Consider the following 23128-nt stretch of genomic DNA (forward strand, 5'->3'; position numbering starts at 1 on the left):
TAGAACATGGTGCTAGTCACGAAGAAGTGCTATGGAGAGAATGCAGAACCATTGTCTTATTTTGTCACTGAACTACGTGAAATACGCTGTAAAAGGAGGAAAATCTGGGTCAAGTTAAGGTCAAACAACAATAAGTGAGTCCATTCTTATCTATTGACAGACGCTTTCATCTCGTAAGGGGTGGCCACAGACAAATCACCTCCACGTCACCCGGTACTCTGTTATTTGTCTGCCCTCCCTCCAGCTCACATCCCCCTCTTTCATGTTTTTCCATTTCATCCCCCCATCTCATCCTTGGTCACCTTCTCCCCCTCCTCCTCTCTCTCTCTACCTCACTCACATTCACTCTTCTGGTCAGTCTCTCATTCTCCATCCTCTCCACACGGCCCTCTGTTATGAGGTAGGAATGAGTCTCCTTGATAACTAGTCAGACCAATTTCCAGTCTGACTACATTTGGCCATGAACTGGGCTTAAAGGGGTTAGAGATATGTACCAGATGAAAATATACTGAAGATGAATGCGTGAAGGAGCGTGGGTTATGAAGAGAGACAAGATAATACTGAGGTGTAATGTACAGAATAATTCGCTAAGTAAAACGTGTTGCGGGACCTCCATAGTGACTAAGAATACGGCCATGAAATATTCGTGCTGTCGATAAGCATTAATCATCATCATCATCATCATCATCATCATCAGTCCTCCTCCTCCTCGTCTTAATCTTAATCCTAATCCTCTTCCTCCTCCTCCTTCTTCTTAATATTATTTCTTTTTCCTCCTCCTCCTTCTTCTTAATGCAGTATTATTACCTCCTCCTCCTCCTCCTCCTCCTCCTCTTCCTCTTCTTCTTCTTCTCCTCCTCCTCCTGCCCCTCCTTCTTTTTCATTCTTCGTTATTTTTCCAGCATGCGAGTGGTATGGCGGCTGTGGTTGCGTTCCTCCCTTCGCCCACTGCTGGTCGGTGTGAGTCTGATGCTGCTGACTCTCCACATCATCACTAATAAGGCAAGTTAGACACAGTTGCCTTCAGATATACCATGTCGCATCATTACGGCCGCTGGAGAGGGACCCCTTCACTCGGTGGCCCCAGTACACCCAGATGTAGGACCTGGCCGGATGCACCAACTTCCCTCAACTCCCCTCCTCCCCAGTCCTCTCCTTCACCACTAGTATTCCCAACAGATACCAGATACCAAATTCCAGGTTCCATATACCAGATACCAGACACGAAACGCCAGATACCAGATACCAAATACCTAATACAACCCACACCATCTTCCCATCAAGCACTTCAGTTTTTTTGACATTTTATTTTATTCCTGGTGTCTCCTGATGATTTTATTCTCTTTAGAAGGGATTTGATATAGTATTCATATACCAATTTGCTCCTGGGAGATTCTGTATACTCAGAGGAAAATCGTTGCACAGATATCAGACGGCGCTTAGAGCAGAAACACCCCAGAGCACCAATCCAGTCCACAACAACGACCAAAACACTTTCCCGTCAAGATCTGTGTGGGGATCCGTTAAGAGACGTTTCAGAGTAAACTAAAACGTGCACTAAGAAGCATTTCAAAGTAAACTAAAGCGTAAACTGGGAAACATTTCAGAGGAAACTAATTTAAAATGTAATCTTTCCTACAGGCACCGGACGGAGCCGAAAGCAGAAATACCCGAGAGCACCAAACTGATTCACAACAACAACAACAACAGCCACAAGACTTCCACGTCAGGTTCGATGTGGCGCCGCCGTTCAGAGACTTTCCAGAACTCTCCACTAGGGACCTGACTCTTGGCCCCCCTGCAGACTGGCTGGAGGTACAGTCCTTTTACCTTAACCTGGCCCAGATTTTTGGTTGGATTAGCTTATACGATCAGATCAGATTAACACACACACACACATACACACACACACACACACACACACACACACACACTAACCATCTTTCTCTACGCCAGGTGGAGGGTTCGGGTAGGAAGTTCTTCGTGTATGCCGCCTACCTGGACAATCGGAATAAGGAGGCGGTCATCAGAATCATCGCCATCACAAAGAAGAAGATCAAGGTGAGGCTGCATCCATTAAGACGTGTATTTTTTATCAGGTTAAGAGACTTTCTGGCACTCTTCCCCTAGATTTTGATTTGCCACGGTACAGTTAAATATTCTGTTGTCTGTTCATGGAGTTCAGTGGCTTTATCTATCTATATTATATATCTATCTGTCTATCCATTGCCAGATGCCTTAATACCGTAAAGGGCGGCCACAAACAAATCGATGCCATGTCAACTTGTCCTCCGCTATTTGGCTGTCCTTCCTCTAACTTCTCTCATGTATCTCTCCACTCCGTCCCTCCATATCATCTGCGTTTCCCTCCTCCCTTTCCCTCTTCACCTTACTTACATATATTCTAGCCAGACCATCTCAGAGTATTTCGCTCAGTGCTTTCAGTCACATCCACATCAACACCACAATGCTCCCTCACTTCTCCATTCATCTGTCTGTCTCTCTACCTAACGCCAAGGAACATGTACGGTATTATCTTCAGCCACTGCATAAGTAAACATACAAGAAAATACTGTAGCAGAAAAATGGGCAAGGAGGAGATACTATGGAGACTCTTAACTGAAAAAATAATACAGCCCATGGTATGTAATGTATTGTATAGCCTGTCCTTCTTAGATCGCATTTGATAGTCATGCAGCCATTTTCTTGAGCGATTCGAACATTCATGATTCGTCTCCGTACAAAATTAATCCTTTCCAGAGATCGTCTTTTTATCTTACGTTCTTGTGACTGCCAGACAGTTATTTTCAGCTTACGGCAAATTGGTCGTAGTGAAGTTATTAAAGAACTTAATGTCTGGCTCTTGTGGTCCAGAAAATATCCTGAGATGAACAGGGTCACCTGGAGGCAGCATGAATAAAATAATTGCCTCAGACTGAAAGGGTTAATGTGAAAAAAAATATATATATATATAGGCCGTCGATGACTGTTTAAAATTAAGAGTTGTGTGAAAAAGACCTGTGAAAAATACACCTTTCTGTACAAGGAGTTCCCTTTTTTTTTTTTTTTTTTTTTTTTGAGGGGGGAAGGTAGAAATATATAAATAGTTATGAAAATATGTCATCGTTTTGAAAAGATTAAGTAGATAATTTTTTCCCCCTACAGGTGCATAGTTGTCAGAAAAAAATTTTGCGTGCTTTTTCATCATCATCATCATCATCATCATCATCATCATCATCCCAGTCTCTTTTCTCACCTAAGGATTTTATTTATTTATTTATTTATTTTTATTTTTTGCACAGGTAGATGGCTGTGAGGTGTATATGGCAAACAACAGGACAGAGAGAGTCACAGCTCATACAAAACCCATCAAAGAGAACTGGAGCCTCGCCTACTCTGCCAGCTTCATCATTTGCCAACTACCAGAGTCCTCAGCCACACCTCTACGGGTCGCCATTGTTGTCAACTCAAACCCTGCGATATATTCTAGTCTACCTGTCCAGAATCTTTCAAACAGGCAGATTCTGGGCAATATGAGCGTATGTGTGAAGCCCTTCCACTACGACTTCGACAGAGCTGTGTGGTTAGTTGAATTCATCGAGTTTTATCGCCTGCTCGGGGCGGACGCGTTCATTTTCTACAACCACACGATGGGCAAGAATTTAGAGGCGGTATTGGGGTACTACAGAAAAGAGGGACTCGCTACTATCCTGCCTTGGAGTCTACCGGTCATAACCCAGAAGGAAATAAGGACAGAGGGCATTTTCGCAGCTCTGAACGACTGTAACCTGAGATCAGTGGGCCGGTACCATCTCTCCGCCATGGTGGATGTGGACGAATTCTTGATCCCCAGAAAACACTCCGATTTACTGCAGCTTGTTAACTCTTACGGCCCCCCATATAATGCTTATATCTTCCAGGTGAGTTCAAAATATTCGTTCCCGCATATATCAATTATACTCGGTCTGTTATCACTAAAGGAAACTGGGTCACTACCACAACTTTAAAGCCAAGTCGCGGTTGAATGGAATCTACTGGGCTTTAGTTATGAAGCAGGATTGAGGAGTCTGCCTGGTTACTATAGTTGTTTCACCTTAACTTGGTCCAGATTTTCGTTCTATCGTAGCTTATTTCAAGTAGCTCAGTGGCAGAAAAGACAGTACTGTAGGTCTACATCCTTTCCATAGCATATTTTGGTGACTAGCATCATTGTCTTTTATTAGTATCGCAGCATTTAAGTTGGAGAGATAGCAATTTCAGGCCAGGCTTGTGTAAAGGAAGTATAGTCAAATCAACCGTCTGATCTGACAACACGGCCATCGACTGAGTTGAAAGGATGAGGAATATTCGTCTGGTTAGGGCAAAAGCACTATACAAAGGGAAAATCACTCTTTTCCAAGGGATAATCAAACTTAATTATAGATCTATCATTTGACTGCTGAGTGCTAGAACGAGATTATTTTTTATATATATTTTTTTTCAGAATGTGTTTTTCTACCTGTACTGGGACAACGACACAGCAGTACACGATAGCCTGTACGCGGACCAGAATGGCTTAGGTTACTCTCTATTCGGGCCGGAGGAGTACATGCCTTATCTGTTAACGGCGTACAAGACCCGCAGACTGAGCAAGCCTCACAAACACGGCCAGAGATCCAAGTACCTGGTGCGGCCAGAGAAGGTGATAGAAGTGGGCAATCATCAAGCGTGGGAGCACGTGGGTGAGTATGAACACTTTAGTCCCTGTGTTTTCATATGACGGAACTGTGTCACTTTCACACCCTGAAAACTAAGTCGTGGCTATATGAATTTCGATGAGCTGTAGTTACAAGTGAGTCTCTTTGGTTTCTAGTCAAATCAACCACTAGAATCAGTTTGCTCTCACTTTACGGGACTGGATAACTCACAATTTCAACACCCTATATCGTGGGTGTATAAAATTGGACGAGGCATGTTTGTCTCCTTGGTTACTATTCAGATCAGCCTTCCAAACTGTCGTTGTTGTATGAAATTCGATGAGCTTGTTTTGAGTAAGTCTCTATGGTTATTAGTCAAATTAACCCTCCAGTCTGAGCACATCTGACCATCGCCTGAGCTGAAAGTGGTTAGGGATCTTTGTCAAGTAAAACATGATATCTGTAATTACCAAGGAGACTCATTCTTACCTCTTAACAAAAAATCCGAATTTCAAGTACAGTAAACACGACTTAATATTCAAGTTATTGGCCCAGTTCCATCAGGTGATAATACATGACCCAAACATGCTATGATATCGTCTCGTTATCACCACCATGGTACTGGAGATTTGATAAGTGTTCCTGTCCCCTACCCCCAGGCACCGCGCGTGTGAACAACATTCCTTCTGACGTGGGACTCTCGCACCACTACCGCATCTGTGAGTTTGGCGGATTCGACTGTCTAAAGCAGCCCAATGAGGTGAGGTGACGCCTTTGATTCACGTGACGCATCTCTCTCTCTCTCTCTCTCTCTCTCTCTCTCTCCATTCCAAACGATTAAAACAGCTTTCTTACTGTCCAGACTGACGGATCGAATTTGAATATCTGTGAAGTCAATTTCCGCGCTTTTTTTGTCACAAAGTGATACGAATCCGGTTGAGATATTTCTTAATTAAACCACGATCGTCCTTTACTATTACCAGCCGCGATAGCGAAGCTGGTATTGTTTTCAGTTTGTCTGTCTGTCTGTCTGTGTGATCACAAAATTTTACAGGTGTGTAGTAGGGAAAAAAAATCTATCACGAATTCGAAATTGATGAAAGTAGGTCAAGGTCAAGGTCATATTCCGAGTCGCTCTAGATATGTATCGGCTTGCGACTGGTGTGATTCCCACCTTGGGGAGGCCTTTAATTATTATTATTATTATCATCATTATTATTATTATTATTATTATTATTATTATTATTATTATTACTATCATTATTATTATTATTATTATTATTATTATTATTATTATTATCTTCGAAGCAGCACGGGAACAGTGTTGGTACTGCATATACTTGCCTGGAGCCATTCACAACGATAAGCAGTGTGAGTGAGCTGTAATTCACATAAAATAGCCCTATTAACATGAAACTGCATCGCATGAAAAGGTTATTAATGATAAATACGGTCATTTCAGCACAAATTAAGACTTTGGGGGCTACATTTGCACAGCATAATTTGCTGATAAAAGTGCTTGTTTCTGCCACAACATTTACTATATTCGATTCGCTTTCACCTGAAGGAACTGGGCCAACTAGAAAACCAAGTCGTGGTTGCATGAAGTTATATGAACCTAAGTTATAAGATAGGAATGATTCTCCTTGGTTATTAGTAAAATCAGCTACACTTGGCTGTCAACTGAACTAAAAGGGGTTAAGGATACATGTCAGATTAGAACAAACGCTCTACGTCTCATTTCCCTTCATCTTCCAGACAGAGCCAAATTCAAGATCCGTCTGTATCTGCCTTTTGTAACTACTGTAATTCTTTCACCTTACTTTGGTCCAGATTTTCGTCCCGTTCCACGCACTTTAATGGCAAAATAAGACAATACTGCGGCTCTACATCCTCTCCATAGCACTTTTTCCTGACTAACAACATATTCTAGTGTTAATCTGTTGTTGCAGCTCAGTTTCAAGAGGGAGATGTGTCAGTTTTAGGCCAAATTATTATTATTAGAGTGTATGAATAATGTGTGTGTGTGTGTGTGTGTGTGTGTGTGTGTGTGTGTGTGTGTGTGTGTGTGTGTGTGTGTTCAGAGAGTATACCAATAAGAGTGTGTGTATGTTCAGATCGACCGTACTACACATCGCTGGCTGGTTCCTCTGGTCACACGGACAGCTGAGGCCTGCAGACGTGCATTTACCGACCAAGGGAGGTGTCCTGAGGCGCCGCCGTTGGGGTCGCCCTGGTGAACCGATGCGTCTTTCCATCAAAGAGAGAAAATGACTAATTCTGTTTTAGCTAGTATTTTTAGTGGCTTTGGAGATTACTTAACACCTCTTCCTTAGCTATTTATTCTATATTGACATCATCGCTTGCATATGACTCCTGTTTGTCTCAGTGTTGTATTCTGTTTGGCTTTGGAGATTTCTTAACATAGCTATTTGGTCCGCAGAGTGCCTTAACATCCTCTTTTATATTATTGCAACAAACTGGTGTCGATATTAAAACGAAGAGAATATCGTACGGGAATATGAAGCTCTGAAATACTTAATAAACTCCCAGGGAAGAGGGAAGACAAGTTCTACGCCACTGAGAAGACGGCTTTTCTATGTGCAAAATAAATAGCTAAGCAACAGGTGCCACGAATTCTGTGTCACCAGAATGCGACCCGCTCTGTCCACCATCGCTCACATAACCAGATGTAGAATGACCGCCACATCATTCTAATTTGCTTTGCTAACTGAGTCTAACACAGTGCCCTAAAGTTCATTCATTTTAACCTGGCGGAGATTTTCGTTCTGTAGCATCCTAGTTCCCATAGCTCAGTGGCAGAATAAGGCAAACCTACGGGTCTACATGCTTTGTGTAGGACTTCCTACAGTATACTTTATCGTGATACCAAGCAGTGTCCTTTGTGTAAACCGAGTGCCTTTGTCAAAATACGACTGACTGTGATTCCTCTGTGTTACAACAGTACACGGGTACTGGAGAGGGGATGCCTGCATGTGGTGGCGCTGATATAACTGAGCTGCTTCACTGCCCAGTTATGCAAACTTCCCCCAACTCCCATCTTGCCCCCCGAATGGAGAATGGTGGACTGCAGGAGGTGGGCACCTTTAACCTGCAGTCCATTCGATTCACGTTTCATTTGAGCCTCGAGGCACACCAACTTAACCACAGTTTACTGTCTTGTGATACCATGCAGTGCCGTATAGGAAACCAAGTGCCATTTACTTGTCTTGTTGTGATACCATGCAGTGCCCTATAGGAATCCAAGTGCCTTTATCTACCAGCAACTACCTGTAGTTCCTCTCTACTGTTACTTCACGAGTCTTTCACTCCGTCTGGGTATTATTTTAGTTTCTGTGTTAAATGGATTTCGTCAGCATTTATGAGCGCTACAACCATATTTTAGTATGTATACTATCTTTTCTTTATAGCACTTCTGTCGAAAATCAACCTTAATTCTCTTAGCATATTCGTCTGTCACACTGGAATTGGCTTCCCACACGGAGGCAGCCATACTGGTTCTTTGTAAACAAGCTACTTTAGATTAGGTTATTATTTTTCAAAAGAAATGGAAAGTAGAGTGACACAAGGAGGGAAAGTAGATGGTGCTATGAAGGCCTTGATAAGAAACAGAGGCTTGAATGTTGCAGCTACGCGAGTCTTGCATGGAGGAGTGTTAGTGCCAACTTTAACATTGGGTTGTGAGACTATGGTTTGGCATAAAAATGAAAAGTCAGGAGTGAGAGCAGCGGAGATGGGACTGCTGAGGAATGTATGTGGAGTACAAAGAGTGGACATGGTACGAAATAATGTGATTCGTGAAAGTTGTGGAGTGAGGAAGTCTGTGGACACCAGAATCGGGGAGAGTGTACTGAGATGGTATGGTCATGTGGAGAGAATGGATAACAATAGAGTGGTGAAAAAGGTATATTTGAGCGAATTTGAAGAAAGGAGGAGGCGAGGTAGGCCAAGAAGGTAGAGGGATATGGTGGATGAGTGTGTGTTGAAGAGAGGTTTGGAAGTTGCTGACGCTAGGGGATTGACAAGAGATCGGGCTAACTGGATGAATGTTGTGAGAAGTGCATGATCAAGGACTTGACACCCCCTTTTAACATGACAGCGTCCGGAATGACTATTGGATACATTTATGCGAAGCTACAGAATGTGGTGAAAGTTTTTGGCATATCAGATAGAGCCAGGACTCCGGGAGCTTAAATGATGAGTGAATGGAAGCGTGGCCCATTGAACTGGGCAACTTGGGCTGTCTGGACGTTGCTACTCCTTATCCTGCCCTAGGGGGGGAAAGGAGGTCCTGATGATGATGATGATGATGATGATTTGCGATAGAAGTTTTACTAAGAAATATGATGTACAACCCCGTTCATAAGTAAGGATACACACCTACGTGTATTGTCTACTGTAATGTCCTCTTCTGAAGTGTAACTATTTCACTTACTGCCTGATGCACTGATAATTAAGACACTAAGTGGAAAAGTGAAGTAATTTGACATCCCGCCAGTAAAGGATGCTACAACAGGCAACACTAGTTGGTCTGTATCCCTTCCTATGGACGCATTTGTGAAGTACAGTGTAGCAGACATCAAAATTAATATAATCCAGTTGACACTGAAACGACAAATTTACCACTGTCGCCTGCGTCTGGTCTATCTTTATTATGACGATGCCCTTTTCCTCCCTGCCCACAGTACACCAATCCATTACCCTCCCTGCTCACACTACGCCACTCCATCACCCTCTCTGTCCACAGTTACCCACACCATTACCCTCCCTGCCCACAGTACACCAATCCATTACCCTCCCTGCTCACACTACGCCACTCCATCACCCTCTCTGTCCACAGTTACCCACACCATTACCCTCCCTGCTCACAGTACACCACTCCTTTACCCTCCCTGCCCACAGCACACCACTCCATTATTCTCTCTGCCCACAGCACACCACTCCATAACCCTCTCTGTCCACGGCACACCACTCCATCACTCTCCCTGCCCACAGCACACCACACCATCACCCTCCCTCCCCCAGTACACCACTCCCAGTACCTCAGTTCAGAAGATTATGGCTGAAGTCAACTTTCTTACCATCGACTATGTGATACAACCTAGTCAAAAGATCGTATTATTCAGGGCCGTAATTTTATTGGCTTGGGAGATTTCGCAGCACAACTTCCTTAGTGATTTAATTGTCCATAAGGCCTTAATTTCGTTGTATGTTACTTATACTGTACAAACAATGTCGATATTAAAACGATACAAGCAGCATACGAGAGATTGTTAAGGTGTCATATGCATAATAAATCGCCAAGGAAAACGTGCTACGGAGCCTCCTAACCACCTGGAATGTTGTTCTAATTCTTAAATCGTGAAGTGGATTGCAAACTCCTCGACGATAAGTTTTGAAGCCAGCGGGGAAGAATGGAGGACGCCTGTGATATGATGTATGTTTTTTTTTATATTTAACTTGTTTTTCCTTCCTCTTCGTCGGAGAGAGAGAGAGAGAGAGAGAGAGAGAGAGAGAGAGAGAGAGAGAGAGAGAGAGAGAGAAACGTTAGTCGTTCCTCGTATCGTTATTAACTCTTAATATGGGATGCAGGCTGACGATACGTATAGTTCTTTGACTTTGAGTTGTCTTAGACTTTGATTATCGTCTTTTTGTAGCTAATTCCACGTAGGTCAGTGGCAGAAAACGAAAATATTTTAGGCCAACTTAGAGTAAAAATGATTATATTAAAAACAGCGTTTCATAAAAAAATCGCATGAAATTAAATCCTTTCAATCCAGTGACGCATTTTTAGTTTCATGTTCGTTATCTCAAGACAGTTTTTATTCATTATAGATTTTTCGAAATACAGAGTTAAGAAAAAAACAATTAACCCTTTCGTTTTTATCGTGTGCAGATAGGAAGAACAGGTTAAGAAAATAGATAATCGGATGGAAGGGGTTCGTCTTTGGCCTGTATTCTCGTCGGTTGAGGAAGCTCCCTAACACCATTTCCTTAGCTATTTATGTTTGGATACGGCTGGTTGATATAATTTTATATGTTATTTATGAAGAGTATGGTGATATTAGAATGAAAATAAAACAGACCATGACAGCGACGTGTAATAAGCAAAATAAATCGCATAGGAAGAGGTGTTAGGGAGCTTTGCATTCCATTTGACGATGTAAGATATAAAAGCACATTGGCCGAAGTGTGTTGAGGTTATGGGGCTTCCAAGTCTTCCTTTGTGTGTGATAATTGCTGTTTTTACGATGAATAAAGAACTTGTAATTTTCTCGTAGTCTTTTTTCTGTCCCTGAAATGATAAGTTTTTGTCGAACTCTAGGACAAATATAACTGTAGTGTGTGTGTGTGTGTGTGTGTGTGTGTGTGTGTGTGTGTGTGTGTGTGTGTGTGTGTGTGTGTGTCTGTCTGTCTGTCTGTCTGTCTGCGTCTGTCTGTCTGTGTCTGTCTTCTGTCTGTGTCTCTCCGTTTGTGTGTGTGTGTGTGTGTGTGTGTGTGTGTCTGTCTGTCTGTCTGTGTCTGTCTTGTGTGTGTGTGTGTGTGTGTGTGTGTGTGTGTGTGTGTGTGTGTGTGTGTGTGTGTGTGTTTTAATCAACGTAATAATAATCCTAGGTCACATAAAACTCTAATATTCTTGTTTTTCTTTTTTTAATCCAGGTAATGACAAGTCTGGTTTGTATCCTCATTGTCTTGTAAGGCTTTCTATAGTTGGTCTGTTTTCATCTGACGGGACTGGGCCACTACCACAACTTGCATGCTAAGTCGTGGTTGCCAAAAATTGGATGGACCGTTTTATGAAGCAGGAATGAGTGTCTTTGGTTTCTATACTCTTGTCACCTAACCTGGCCCAGTTTCTCATCTTTTTGCAGCCTATTTCATGTAGATCAGTGTTAGAAAAAGACAATACCACGGCTCTACATCCATTCCATAGCACCTTCGTGACTAGCACTGGAATCTGGTGTTAATTTATTGTTACAGCCCAGCATTCAAGATGGAGAGATGGTTGTTTTAAGGCAAAAGTTCAGTAGTAGTGTTAGCCCCAGGTTGATCTGAAACGTGAACCCAGTGGACTGCAGGCTGAAACTGCCCTCCACCAGCAGTCCACCCTCCTCCATTTTTCAGGGGATAAGGAGGAAATTGAGAAATGTCTAACCAGGCAGCTCCACAACCCGGTTATATTGGTGCCACCTCATGAAGGCGTCCCTCTCCAGTAACAAAGAGAGGAAAAACAATGCAGGGTGGTTCGTAAATAGCTCCACTCACGTGCCGGTAATCTTTTGTGTTGCGGGGACGGCTTACTCTTGCTGATTTGGTCATGGCTGTGGTAGTGGGAGTAGGAAGTGGATAAGAGATGCAGGGTAAATACTGTCAACACTAAACCGTCCCCACAGTACTTGAGAAATTGCCCGGCCGCGTGGAAGTGGAGTATAGCCTTTTGTGCTACAGTTCTCAAAATTCATTCAAGTCAGCTCCCAGGGACACCTTGATCCTGGCCATTCGCACCCCTCTCACCCACTTAGGCCAATTCAAAGCCATTCAGTTCGTATTAGATCCATTCAGAGCGTTTACCTCCATCGTGGTACTGGAGAGGGACGCCTTCACCAGGTGGCACTGATATGACTGAGTGGTTCAACTGCCTGGTTGTACACACGTCCCTCAGTTCTCCCTCTCTCCAGACAGGAGGATGGTAAATTGGCAGAAAAGGGCAACGTCAGTCCGTAAACCATCAGGTTCACGCTTCAGACAAACCTGGGACTACTACTATTCCTGCTTATTACTACTACAATTACTACTACTATTACTCCTACTAGTCGTCCTTACACACTTATCTACCATATCATCCCACTTTCTTGGCCCACAGAAAGCCCAGCTTTCAACCTCACTCACCTTTTCATCACCCTTTAACACATTCTCTACATATATGCCAACCATATAAGTACTCTCTTCAACTCTTAATACCAACGGACCTCCTTACTCCACAGCTTTCATGAATCACATTATTCCTCATCCTATCCACTCAATTTTCCTCACTGTCAAATTGATCATCCATTTTTTTTTTTTTTTTTTTCCAATCGGAGGTGTGGGAGCCAGGGGTAAGGATATTTAGTCCCAACAGATAAGGATGACCTGCTTCGCTCGTCCATGACAGGCATTATGTGAACACAATTCCCAGCCATCCCTCTGGTGTAAAACCTTACGGGAACCATCTGGTCAGAGCGCCTTAATCCACTGTACCTGAAGGTATCATTTGGTTATATGGTTGCCACCCAACGTAGTAAACCGTGTCCTGGGTTTCAGGAACCTATTTGGTTTGTCACTCAGCGTCGAGTCACCTGAACAGCACCCATTTCCACAGTTCTTACTCTTAACTTTTCTTTCTCACGCCAAATCAGTCTCTCACCCCTTACAGTAACCTTCCCATGGTCGGGACAGTTCAAGTATTCTTTCCCAGCAAACGCCAAACGACTTGACTCGGCTGAAAGTACGCCATAGCGGTGATGTGGACAATAATACACCTTTATGCAACCCTCTCACAGCTTTCGCACTCACACCTCTGTTTAGTATCAAACTGTTCACAGCATCAGCAACCTTCCTTCTTTGCGTAGTAGTAGTAGTAGTTATAGCAGCAGCAGCAGCAGCAGTAGTAGTAGTTATAGCAGCAGCAATAGTGGTCGTTGCAATCCCAGGCTCATCTGAACGTGAACGCAGTGGACTTCACGCTCACGCTGCCCTCCAACTGCATTCCATCCTCCTCCTTTAAAGGGATGGGGAAGTTAATGAGGGACGTTTATTTAACGAGACAGTGGAACCGCCTGGTTATATAGGTGCCACAGTGCCACTGCATGAAGGCATTCCATTCCAGCATCCCTTGTGACGTAAACAATAATAGCCCATTCCATATTACACCTTTAAGGTGTAGGGTCCCGAGGCTAGGCTACCGTAGTTTAATATATTTAATGGTAGATGCTCGTAGTGAGACCATGATATTAATAATAACAACAGTAAACTCCCAGTCCAAAAGCAGTCAAGATACGTCACTCCAAAATCTCTTTACCTAAAGACTCGTGGCAAGTGAAGTGCAAGATTTTCGCACAATAGGACAAAATCAGTTCATGTTTAAGAACATTGTACGTAGAATGAATAAAATTCTAGTTTCTGGAGTACAGGAGACTGCCCCAACTTTCCATTTGGGGAAAAAATGGTTAAAGGAAAAAAATCTAGACAGAAGTTATCGGGAAAGGGTTATGGTATCATACAGTTGGGTATATGCAACTGCCTTTTTCTCTCATATACGAAATGACACTGAAGCTTTTTTCTCAATCCCTAAATACGCGCATCATTATTGACTAATGTGATCTGGTGCGAATATGGCTGCCAGCAAAATGGGTAGTGAGAAAAGCGACCAAATAATAATAATAATAATAATAATATCTTTTTTTTTTTCTGCTGGAAGGGGGTGTTGTTATAATCAACCGAAAAAGCGCGATGAAGCTATGTGTTTGGCCGGATTTATATATCTATCAGTCTGTCTGCCTGCCTGCCTGTCTGCCTTTGTCTGCCTGCCTGTCTGTTAGCAAGATTATGTTAAAAAGCAGATTATCTTATTTCTTTATTTAGATTTTGAATTTACCATTCCATACAAGCCCTTATAATCTGAGGAACGTTGTCGTTGGAAGCCGAGCAGGAAGAGTCAGCGGACAGTGACTAATTTTTCGCAGTTACCCATCCATTTTGCTGCTTTTCTCTGAACTGACAACCCACCCCGACTTAATCAGTGGCGTCACAAAAGGTGCGCGAGCAGATCATCTGTCATTAGACTCTGAATTAGGTTAGGATGAAGTAATTTGTTTTTGATAGCATTCAGTAAAAGGTCAGGGCTACAAGACAGGGATAAAGGCTCAGTCAGCCGTCATGCCTGAGTGACAGGCCCATGAATTTCGAAGCATTGTGACAAGCAGGCAATAAACAGTACGGTAGATCAGTAGACTCCGTGGAGAGAGTGCATCAGTACAACACGTCTACACGATTATTTGATTTCCTGTTACCATACTTCAGAATCATAGGTGTTTATTGATAAAGTGGACGGGCGTTTGAACCGACTGTGAGGCGCGAGTGTTGTTGGCGTCACTTCATAACTGGTGGTTAGATTTTGCTGGATTTTCCCTCCATTGTCCTCATGCCTGTGATATGTCGCCTTGTCCCCGCTGCACCCTCCAAAGGTATGCTATGTGACTTTACTAATTCTGTACTTGTTTTAATCTAACTTGGCCTAAAATATCCATCTCTCCAACCTGAATGCTGAGTTGTAGCAACAGATTAATGCTAGAATATGTAAGTCACAAAAAAGTGTTATGGAAAGGGAGCCTCAGCGTTGTCCATTCTGCCAAGGAACCTTATGTGTACTAAGAGGCAAAAGGACGAAAATCTTGGCCAAGTTACGTTGAATAAAAATATTATACTGCATGATATTATGATAATCTAGGACGGTGTGGACAGTTGAGAGTTGTTTGTGGTTTGCAATTGAGGGACAGGCAGACAGAGAGACAGACAGAAGACAGACAAAGAGACGCAAGGCAAGGAGACAGGAAATGGTAGAAGACAGACAGACACAGGGCAAGGAGGCACGACAGGGGAGAAGAAGCGTGGAGTTATTGACTGTAGCTGATTTCATACAACATTACATTTGTGCCCTAACTTGAGTAGCATGTCTTCTTAAGTATAACCAAGGTCCTTTGACTAGTAGTGAACTAACACACACACACACACACACACACACACACACACACACACACACAACACATCCACCTGGACACACAGACACACACACACACACACACACACACACACACACACACACACACACACACAATACTCTCTAATGGAACTTGCTGGTGGGGAAATGTGTGTATGTAACTGTGGTGGTGTCGGGAGGTTGCCATGGTAACACACAGGCACCTCCCACCAGTCAGGTAAAGACTTCCTTTACAATTTATTTTTTACAAGTGCTGGTAAAGAGAGCTGTATGATCATGAGAGTTAATAGAGACACATTAACACTCTCAGAGTAGTATGACTCACTCTCACCTGAATACTATCACCAAGCAGTACCTGGAATAGAATACTAGAGTTGGCCCTACCATGAAAGGGCCCTGGTACCATCTAGTGGTTGTAAAAGTAGCTGGACAAGTGTCTCGTCTTGGCAGGCGTCGCTACTTGGCTGCTTTTGTTAGTTTCCGCCGGACAATGGAAGGACGAGGGTGTGTGTGTGTTGCTGTTGCATCATTCCCCTGAGGTAAATGTTGGATATTTGCTGTTTTTAGCCATTAAGGTGACTACATTAGGACACAAAGATATCGCACTGACAGCCAGGAAGTATCATGGCCCAAAGAAATAATACCTATAAGGTTAATAGACGTATTTCTAATGAGAGAAGGGGGCTGTTGGTGTGAGGGAGATGAGGAGGCCTTGTACCCCCTCAGTCTTGGCGTCTCAGCACCTGTGAAATAGTGTGAGTTTCGTCATATAGATTCTCGTGCCGATCAGACTGGTGGACTAGGTTTGCCTGCCCCTTTGTCCCTGTCCACCCAACAGTACAGTTTGGGACCTGAATGTACACTGATAAGTGAGATTCAGATATCAGAGGGACAATGTGATGGAGAAAAAAATTATTGTATGTAAATTATTTTGTCCTGAAGGGCATGTGCACACACACACACACACACACACACACACACACACACACACACGTACGTATATTGTGGTGTTGTTCCTTCGTTTTAACTAGGCCGAGATAGTCTTTTTTTGCAGCTGATTTCCCGTAGTTCAGTGAAAGACCTAGACAAACTTACAGCTCTACAGAATTTCCATACCACTTCATCGTGACTAGCATTAACTCTCCTCCTCTAACTGACTCCCTTCAACCTCTGTCTCTTCGCCGCACTGTTGCATCTTTATCTCTTTTCTATCGCTACTTTAATGGTCATTGCTCCTCAGAACTGTCTGCATGCATTCCTCCACCTCTACGACGGGCGCGTAGCACCCGTCTAGCAGCAAACTCTCATCCCTTTTCTGTCCAACTCTCTAATGCAAGAGTTAACTGTTACTCCCAATCCTTCATTTAAGCAAGAGGTCAACTCTGGAACTATCTCCCTCTGTCTGTATTTCCTGCTGCCTATGATCTCCAGTCTTTCAAACGCAGTGTGTCCAGGCATCTCAAAATGATCGGATCTTGAATTTGGCTCTCTATTGTATTTTGTTTTTCTCTTGGAGGGAACTGTTACTGCAGGCTCATGGCCTTTGGTTCCTTCTTCCTCGCATAAAAAAAAAAAAAAGATAGATAGGTGATGATGATATGATAATGATGATGATGTTGATGGTAATGAGAATGAGAATGAGGGTGTAGATAATGATGATGATGGTGATAATGACGACGACAACTACGATGATGATGATGATGATGATTTTTGTTGGCAGGTGGAAGGACGAAACAGCAAGAACTCTACCATCAGTCCAAGCATCCACGATTCCACATCCACCCATCCGTCCATCCATCCATCCATCCATCTCGCTTGATGTTAAAAGCTAAGTCCATTTAACTTAAGCAGTACCAATTGCTTCTTCATAAGCTTTCCAACTGTCTGAACAGATCTGCAGTAGCTTTAAAAGCTTCTAAAATAACTCTGTTCTGGTGCTCATTTTTTTTTTTTTTTCCTTTTATCAGCACTGGCGCGGCAAATTTTGAGAAGTGTCGCTCAAGTAACTCCTATTATTTTTTTTTAATTAGGTTTCTAATGATGTCCATAGATCTGTTGTTGCTTTAATAGTTTCCTAGACAACACAGTCTTGTCGCTGTTCTCTGCCACCCTATTATACTATGTCATATAGCGTTTTCGCACGCTTGCTTTGTTCGCTCGCTCGCTTGAACTGAAGAAAAGATGATATAAAACCCCCTCAGCCGCCACAATATTATCACTCTCTGTATGCAGTCCGTTCCCTGTGGTCTTGTAACTGTGTTCCCGGAGCGCATACAAAATTACTTGCGATAAAATTCCTGTCGTAACTATAATCCTTTCACTTTAACCTGGCCTGAGTTGTTGTTGCTGCTACATCCTAGGCTCCTCTGGATGTGAACCCAGTGTTATGTTGAAGGATGGTCTGTGTTGTGGTAGTGTGGTGCAGGAAGTGAGTGAGTGTGTGTGTGTTGTGATGTGGGGGTGCCACTTTGCAGTATGAGCACAGGGGATTGTATGTGTGTTATATTTTGTGTTAGTATTGTAGCAGGGAAGGTTGGTTTACTCGTGTCTCTCTGGGCTAGGTAATATCTGAAGGGTGTATGTCTGGAGATGGTTCATGAAGGATGCTGTTTGGTAAAAAGTTTTGGCTGGCTGGGGTGACCATGTGCTTATGTATGTGTTTGGTAGAAAGTTTTGGGTGGATGTGGTGACTGTGTGTTTATGTATGTCTGGGAAGTGTAGAGTTGGGTGGAGGAGGGGGTATGTCGCAGATAGAAAATCTATGTACTGTTGGGCGGTTGTTCGATTTTGTTTCTTTGTGGAGAGGATGATACAACATAAGGTTACAAAGGTGGGACGGATCTTGAGCTGAAGTGATGAACTGTGTGCCTCTCATATTCACTTGGTCTCTGACTGAAATTAGTTATGTTTCTTGGTGTAGGCTGTCAGTACTTGTGGTCTTAGTGTCCTCTGCTATCAAGGTATTGTTTTCTGTTCTTTAAAGCTCCTTCGTGTTTGTGTTGGATATGATTACGGCTCAGCTTGTGCGGCAGTAATTCACGGTTGTTTTAATGTATTACTTATAAGTGGAGGATGGAGTTGGGATGTATATGAGAGAGGGTGTGAATTAGGGGGAGTGATGCATAATGACGGGGGACAGGGTGGCATAGAGGCGACTTGTTTGTGGCCACCTCTTACGGGCTTAAGTCGTCTGGCTATAGATAGATGGATAGACAGATAGCTTATAGTTTCCATACGGTTTGCCGAATAGTAGCGATAGTTATCACTAGAATATGATGGTAGTCACGAATGAGTGCCTTGGAAAGGATGTTGGGCTGTAGTATTGGCTGTTTCTGCTACTGATCCGCGTGACATTCTCATATGCTTTAAATGAAACTCTGTGTCAAGTTAAAGTGAAAGGCGTGTATGTTTGTGTAGGAGGAACGAGAGACAAGGAGGTATTCTGTGGCCTGTTGTCTTTGTGCTTCCTACAAGACACAGTAATAGTTATGACGGGGCATTGATGGCAAGTTTGTGGGTCAGCACACACTTACGGCCTCTCATTATACAAGGTGGTCCATATATTACGCCACCCAGTTCTTGTGTGTTGCAGGCACGGCTCAGTGAACATTACCAGTATCTATCCTGCATCATTATCTACTTTCCATAACCCTCTTCAGGCTTAGCTTTATAATATAGGCTTTAATTTAGGTCCACTGATTGCATGGTGGAGAATTCCCATAACCTTTTTTATGCTTAGCTGTATATCATTGTATTGTATAATCTTTTATGTCCACTGATCACAAGGCTGAGCAGTAATTTGGTGAAGCGATCAGAATGTCTTAGCTCATCACAAAAGCCGTCCCCACAACACACAAGACTGCAGAGCGCAATATACTTATCACCTATATTAAGTCAAAGCCACAGTTAAAAAGGTAATGAAACAAGACAGAAAATTTAAGTTTTCATTATTAATACTTCAGTACAAAATACATTAACAGAGACAGCAATATAAAATATGCATTCAAAAGTAGCATTTGTCCACAGAACATCCTGGACTTGCAAGGCAGATCACACCATCACCACCAGGCTTCTCTCGGCAGGTCAGGGCAGATCACCAGCAGCAGCAGCAAGTAATCTCACGGCTGGGGAAGACACGACACCCTGCCGCCGCCGCCGCCTCCGCCACCACCACCACACCACCAGGCATCTCAGAGTAGGGGAAGACACCACACCACCGTCAGGCTTCTCACGGCAGGGCAGACCAAACTGGAAGGGTCACATTACAACCTTCAGGAACCTGTTCAGTAGGAAAGTAATTAAAGGTTGATAGGAGAGCTTTTGGACTGAAGGGGTTAGGGACAGGCTTCATTAAGCCATTCTTGTTACCTTTAAACTATGTTAATCAGCATAGGAGAGACTTTTCAAACTTAGAGTCCCATATCACATTGTTTAACATGTGTAGGAAAGACAGTGGATAAAGGTTGATTGGAGATATAGTATATTGAACTGGAAGGAGTACATGCCTTACATCCTTCATTAGCCATTGCTGCTACCTTTAAATAAGAATTATCATACTGAAGGTAATTACTAGCAGCCTTCATTAACATATTACTGTACTGTAATTAGGAGAGAGGTTTCATAAGTTGATTGGAAGTCAGGAGACAGCAGGAATATACCATTACTTTTGAGGGGGATGAATTTGTGTGTAGGCTATGATATAGGAAGCATATCTCAGAATATGGATGTACAAGGTTAATCATATCTTGTATAGTACTTACACTTTCAGATTTGATAGTTTTTCCTTTCGTAATCTTTACTGAATGATGCAATCAGTTCATGATTACACATTATATAATCTCAGACTTCATCTGTGTCATTGTAGTTGGCTCACCTTGACAAATTTTAGTCCTTCTGCTGCTTAGTTCCTGTATCTAAGTGGCAGAATAAGACAGTATTATGGTTTTGCATCCTTCCCATAGATCTTCATCGTGATTTGCATGATAATCTAGTCTTTATCTCTAGAAACAGCTCAGCATTCAAGGTGGAGAGATGCCAAGTACTGTACTGTCTTCCTGTGCAGTGTATATTTTTTCGTTTGTACTCTCATTATAAGTTTCATTAAAGAATTTGTATCATATGTTTAGTTTCTGTGTCACTCAGTGTGTTAAGTTTATGTAATATATGGTTAATCGTTTAAGTTCTGCCGTTGGATAGCAGTCTAAGTTGCAGTTTTTACTTTCTCCCTTTATATAAGTAGCAACTGCTCTATATTCTTTCCATAGCACTTGTTCATGATTAGCATTAAACTGCAGGCTTAGGTATTCCAAGTAGCTCAGGAAATTTCGAAATATCTCCTCCTAAAGCGACATTAATAGGTACATGACAATTTAGTTTAGTCTGTGCATGATAGTTCAATTTTCCATTTTTTGTAACATGTAAAGAAATAAAATACAGAAGAAGTTTTAGCCGGTATTCTTATGGGGGAGCGGTGGCATGGTCAGGATGGTGCTGGCCTGCTGATCAGGAGGACCCGGGTTCAACTCCCGGTGTGATAGAGGTTTCTTTAAAATGTGGCTGAGGGAAGTTTGCGTAGCTTTCTTTCCTTAAAACCAGAAGGCCCCATACTTACACTTAGCTCACACACACCAAGACACTTACACACACACTACTACACACACACCAAGACACGTACACACACGCTACTACATACATACACACATCAAGACACACACACACACACACACCAAGACACGTACATAGCCACAGCCACCTTCACACAGGAGACACACACACACAGAGGGTGGGACAGACACACCACAGGCAGACAGAGAGGGACATATACAAAACACAGGGAGTGAGAGAGGAGGGGGTTTTATTAAAAAGTCCAATTTTGGTATACCTCCTCTGGCAAAAATTGATATAGCCCCCCCTTTAATATTTTTTGGATATTTTCATTTAGTGCCCCCCAGGCCCCAGACCCACTCGGCTGAACCAAATTGTCTGGCGTCAGCTGGAACATGATATACCAGAGTTATGCCGGTCATGTGGGGGTTAATGGTGACAGTGTAGTAACTGTCAGGCTCCTATGACTCACTCAGCCGAACAAAATCGTCTGTCAGCTGGAATGGAATACTAGAATTGTCCCAAGCACCAGAGGGTTAAGAATCTTAACGCCCTCAGTGATGCTCGGGACAACTCTAGTACCCCATTTCAGCTGACTCAGACGATTTTATTCGACTGAGTGAGTCATAGGAGCCTGACAGTGTCAATACCGTCACCATTAACCCCCTCACGACCCACATAACTCTAGCATCATGTTCCAGCTGATGCCAGACAATTTGGTTCAGCCGAGAGAGGATCCTAGGATCCTGAGAGACACTATAACATCACAAACAAAATACAAAATGCCTTCCCTCCATCTTGAACGTACTAGTAGTCATTTACATTAAGTAAGCTCGTATTTTCGTATTTTTGCAGCTTATTTCATGTATCTTAGTTAAAAGAAAAAAATACTACGAGCCGGTGAATAAAACCCACACTTGTAGACGAAGAATATAATTACCAAACAGTTTCGGTGGACACTGCCACCATCTTCAGTGGTCAAGATAGTGAGAGGGAGTGACATACTGACCATACAAGGGTTCCTTTTTATGCGTGTGTGTGTGGAAGGGTGGAGTAAAGGTGAGGTGGGGTGAGGTAGATTGTAAGCGGGGATTAACCCAAGGAGGATTTTGGAGGGGACATTACCGGACAGGTCAGGTGTAATTCCTATCTGACCTTACCTGTGTCGTAGCAGGAAGGGACATGTCTCTTCCTGCTACGACACAGGTAAGGTCAGATAGGAATTACACCTGACCTGTCCGGTAATGTCCCTCCCAAAATCCTCCTTGGGTTAATCCCCGCTTACAATCTACCCCACCCCACCTCACCTTTACCCCACCCTTCCACACACACAGGCATAAAAAGGAACCCTTGTATGGTCAGTATGTCACTCCCTCTCACTATCTTGACCACTGAAGATGGTGGCAGTGTCCACCGAAACTGTTTGGTAATTATATTCTCCGTCTACAAGTGTGGGTTTTATTCACCGTCTTTGATTATCACGCAAGAGTGATTCATCCAGCCAATACTACGAGCTCTGTATCTTTTCATAGCCCTTCTTCGTGACTAGCATCGTATTCTAGTTATCGATAGTTACAACTGAGCATTCAAGTTGGAGGGATCACAACTTTAAGCAATTACAGTAAACAAACAAACAAAAAGCAAGTGTCGTCCTCTTGACCTCTCGTCTTCGCAGGAATGCAGCGGTGGCGCCATCTTGTGCGTAGAATGCGTGAAGTGCAGACTCTTGAGTGGAAGGAGCACGGAGCCACGGGAGACTTCATAATATTCGCTAGTCAGCCAGTCTAGAAGCCTGGGACATTTGCCTGAAATAATAATAATAATAATAATAATAATAATAATAATAGAAATAACAACAAATCCAGTCATACATAATTCAATATCTTAGTCACTCGATCTGTCCATTCCGCTCCTTCAGTACGAGGACGCATTTCTGTAAGCTATTTTTTCTAACATGGGAGGTTCGATACGTTTGATTAAGCCTATCCATAAGACTCCTAAAGCCGAGTAAATGCCTCTGAAAGTTGCAAAATATAAAATATAAAACGTCTATATGATATAAAAACCTTTG

General features: G+C 42.9%; 1 protein-coding gene across 1 annotated transcript; it reads left to right on the forward strand.

Moving 5' to 3' along the window:
* Positions 1-903: 903 nt before the first annotated feature.
* On the forward strand, positions 904-6916 carry LOC145397779 (uncharacterized). Its single transcript, XM_080270801.1, has 7 exons — positions 904-1002; positions 1642-1815; positions 1957-2061; positions 3303-3920; positions 4484-4721; positions 5336-5436; positions 6794-6916. Exons 1-7 carry the CDS (start codon positions 904-906, stop codon positions 6914-6916), a joined length of 1458 nt encoding a protein of 485 aa, XP_080126927.1.
* The last annotated feature ends 16212 nt before the right edge of the window (positions 6917-23128 follow it).

This window comes from Coenobita brevimanus, chromosome 43 (assembly GCF_032717465.1).
Source record: "Coenobita brevimanus isolate Jiangsu-jjx chromosome 43, ASM3271746v2, whole genome shotgun sequence".
Taxonomy (NCBI): Eukaryota; Metazoa; Arthropoda; class Malacostraca; order Decapoda; family Coenobitidae; genus Coenobita; species Coenobita brevimanus.

Bases quoted from the DNA above. Each gene is read 5' to 3' on its own strand.
- LOC145397779 (XM_080270801.1), top strand. From the start codon at position 904: ATGCGAGTGGTATGGCGGCTGTGGTTGCGTTCCTCCCTTCGCCCACTG. The intron at 1,816-1,956 runs GTACAGTCCTTT...TCTCTACGCCAG, and splicing joins CCCCTGCAGACTGGCTGGAG to GTGGAGGGTTCGGGTAGGAA. The intron at 5,437-6,793 runs GTGAGGTGACGC...GTGTATGTTCAG, and splicing joins GTCTAAAGCAGCCCAATGAG to ATCGACCGTACTACACATCG.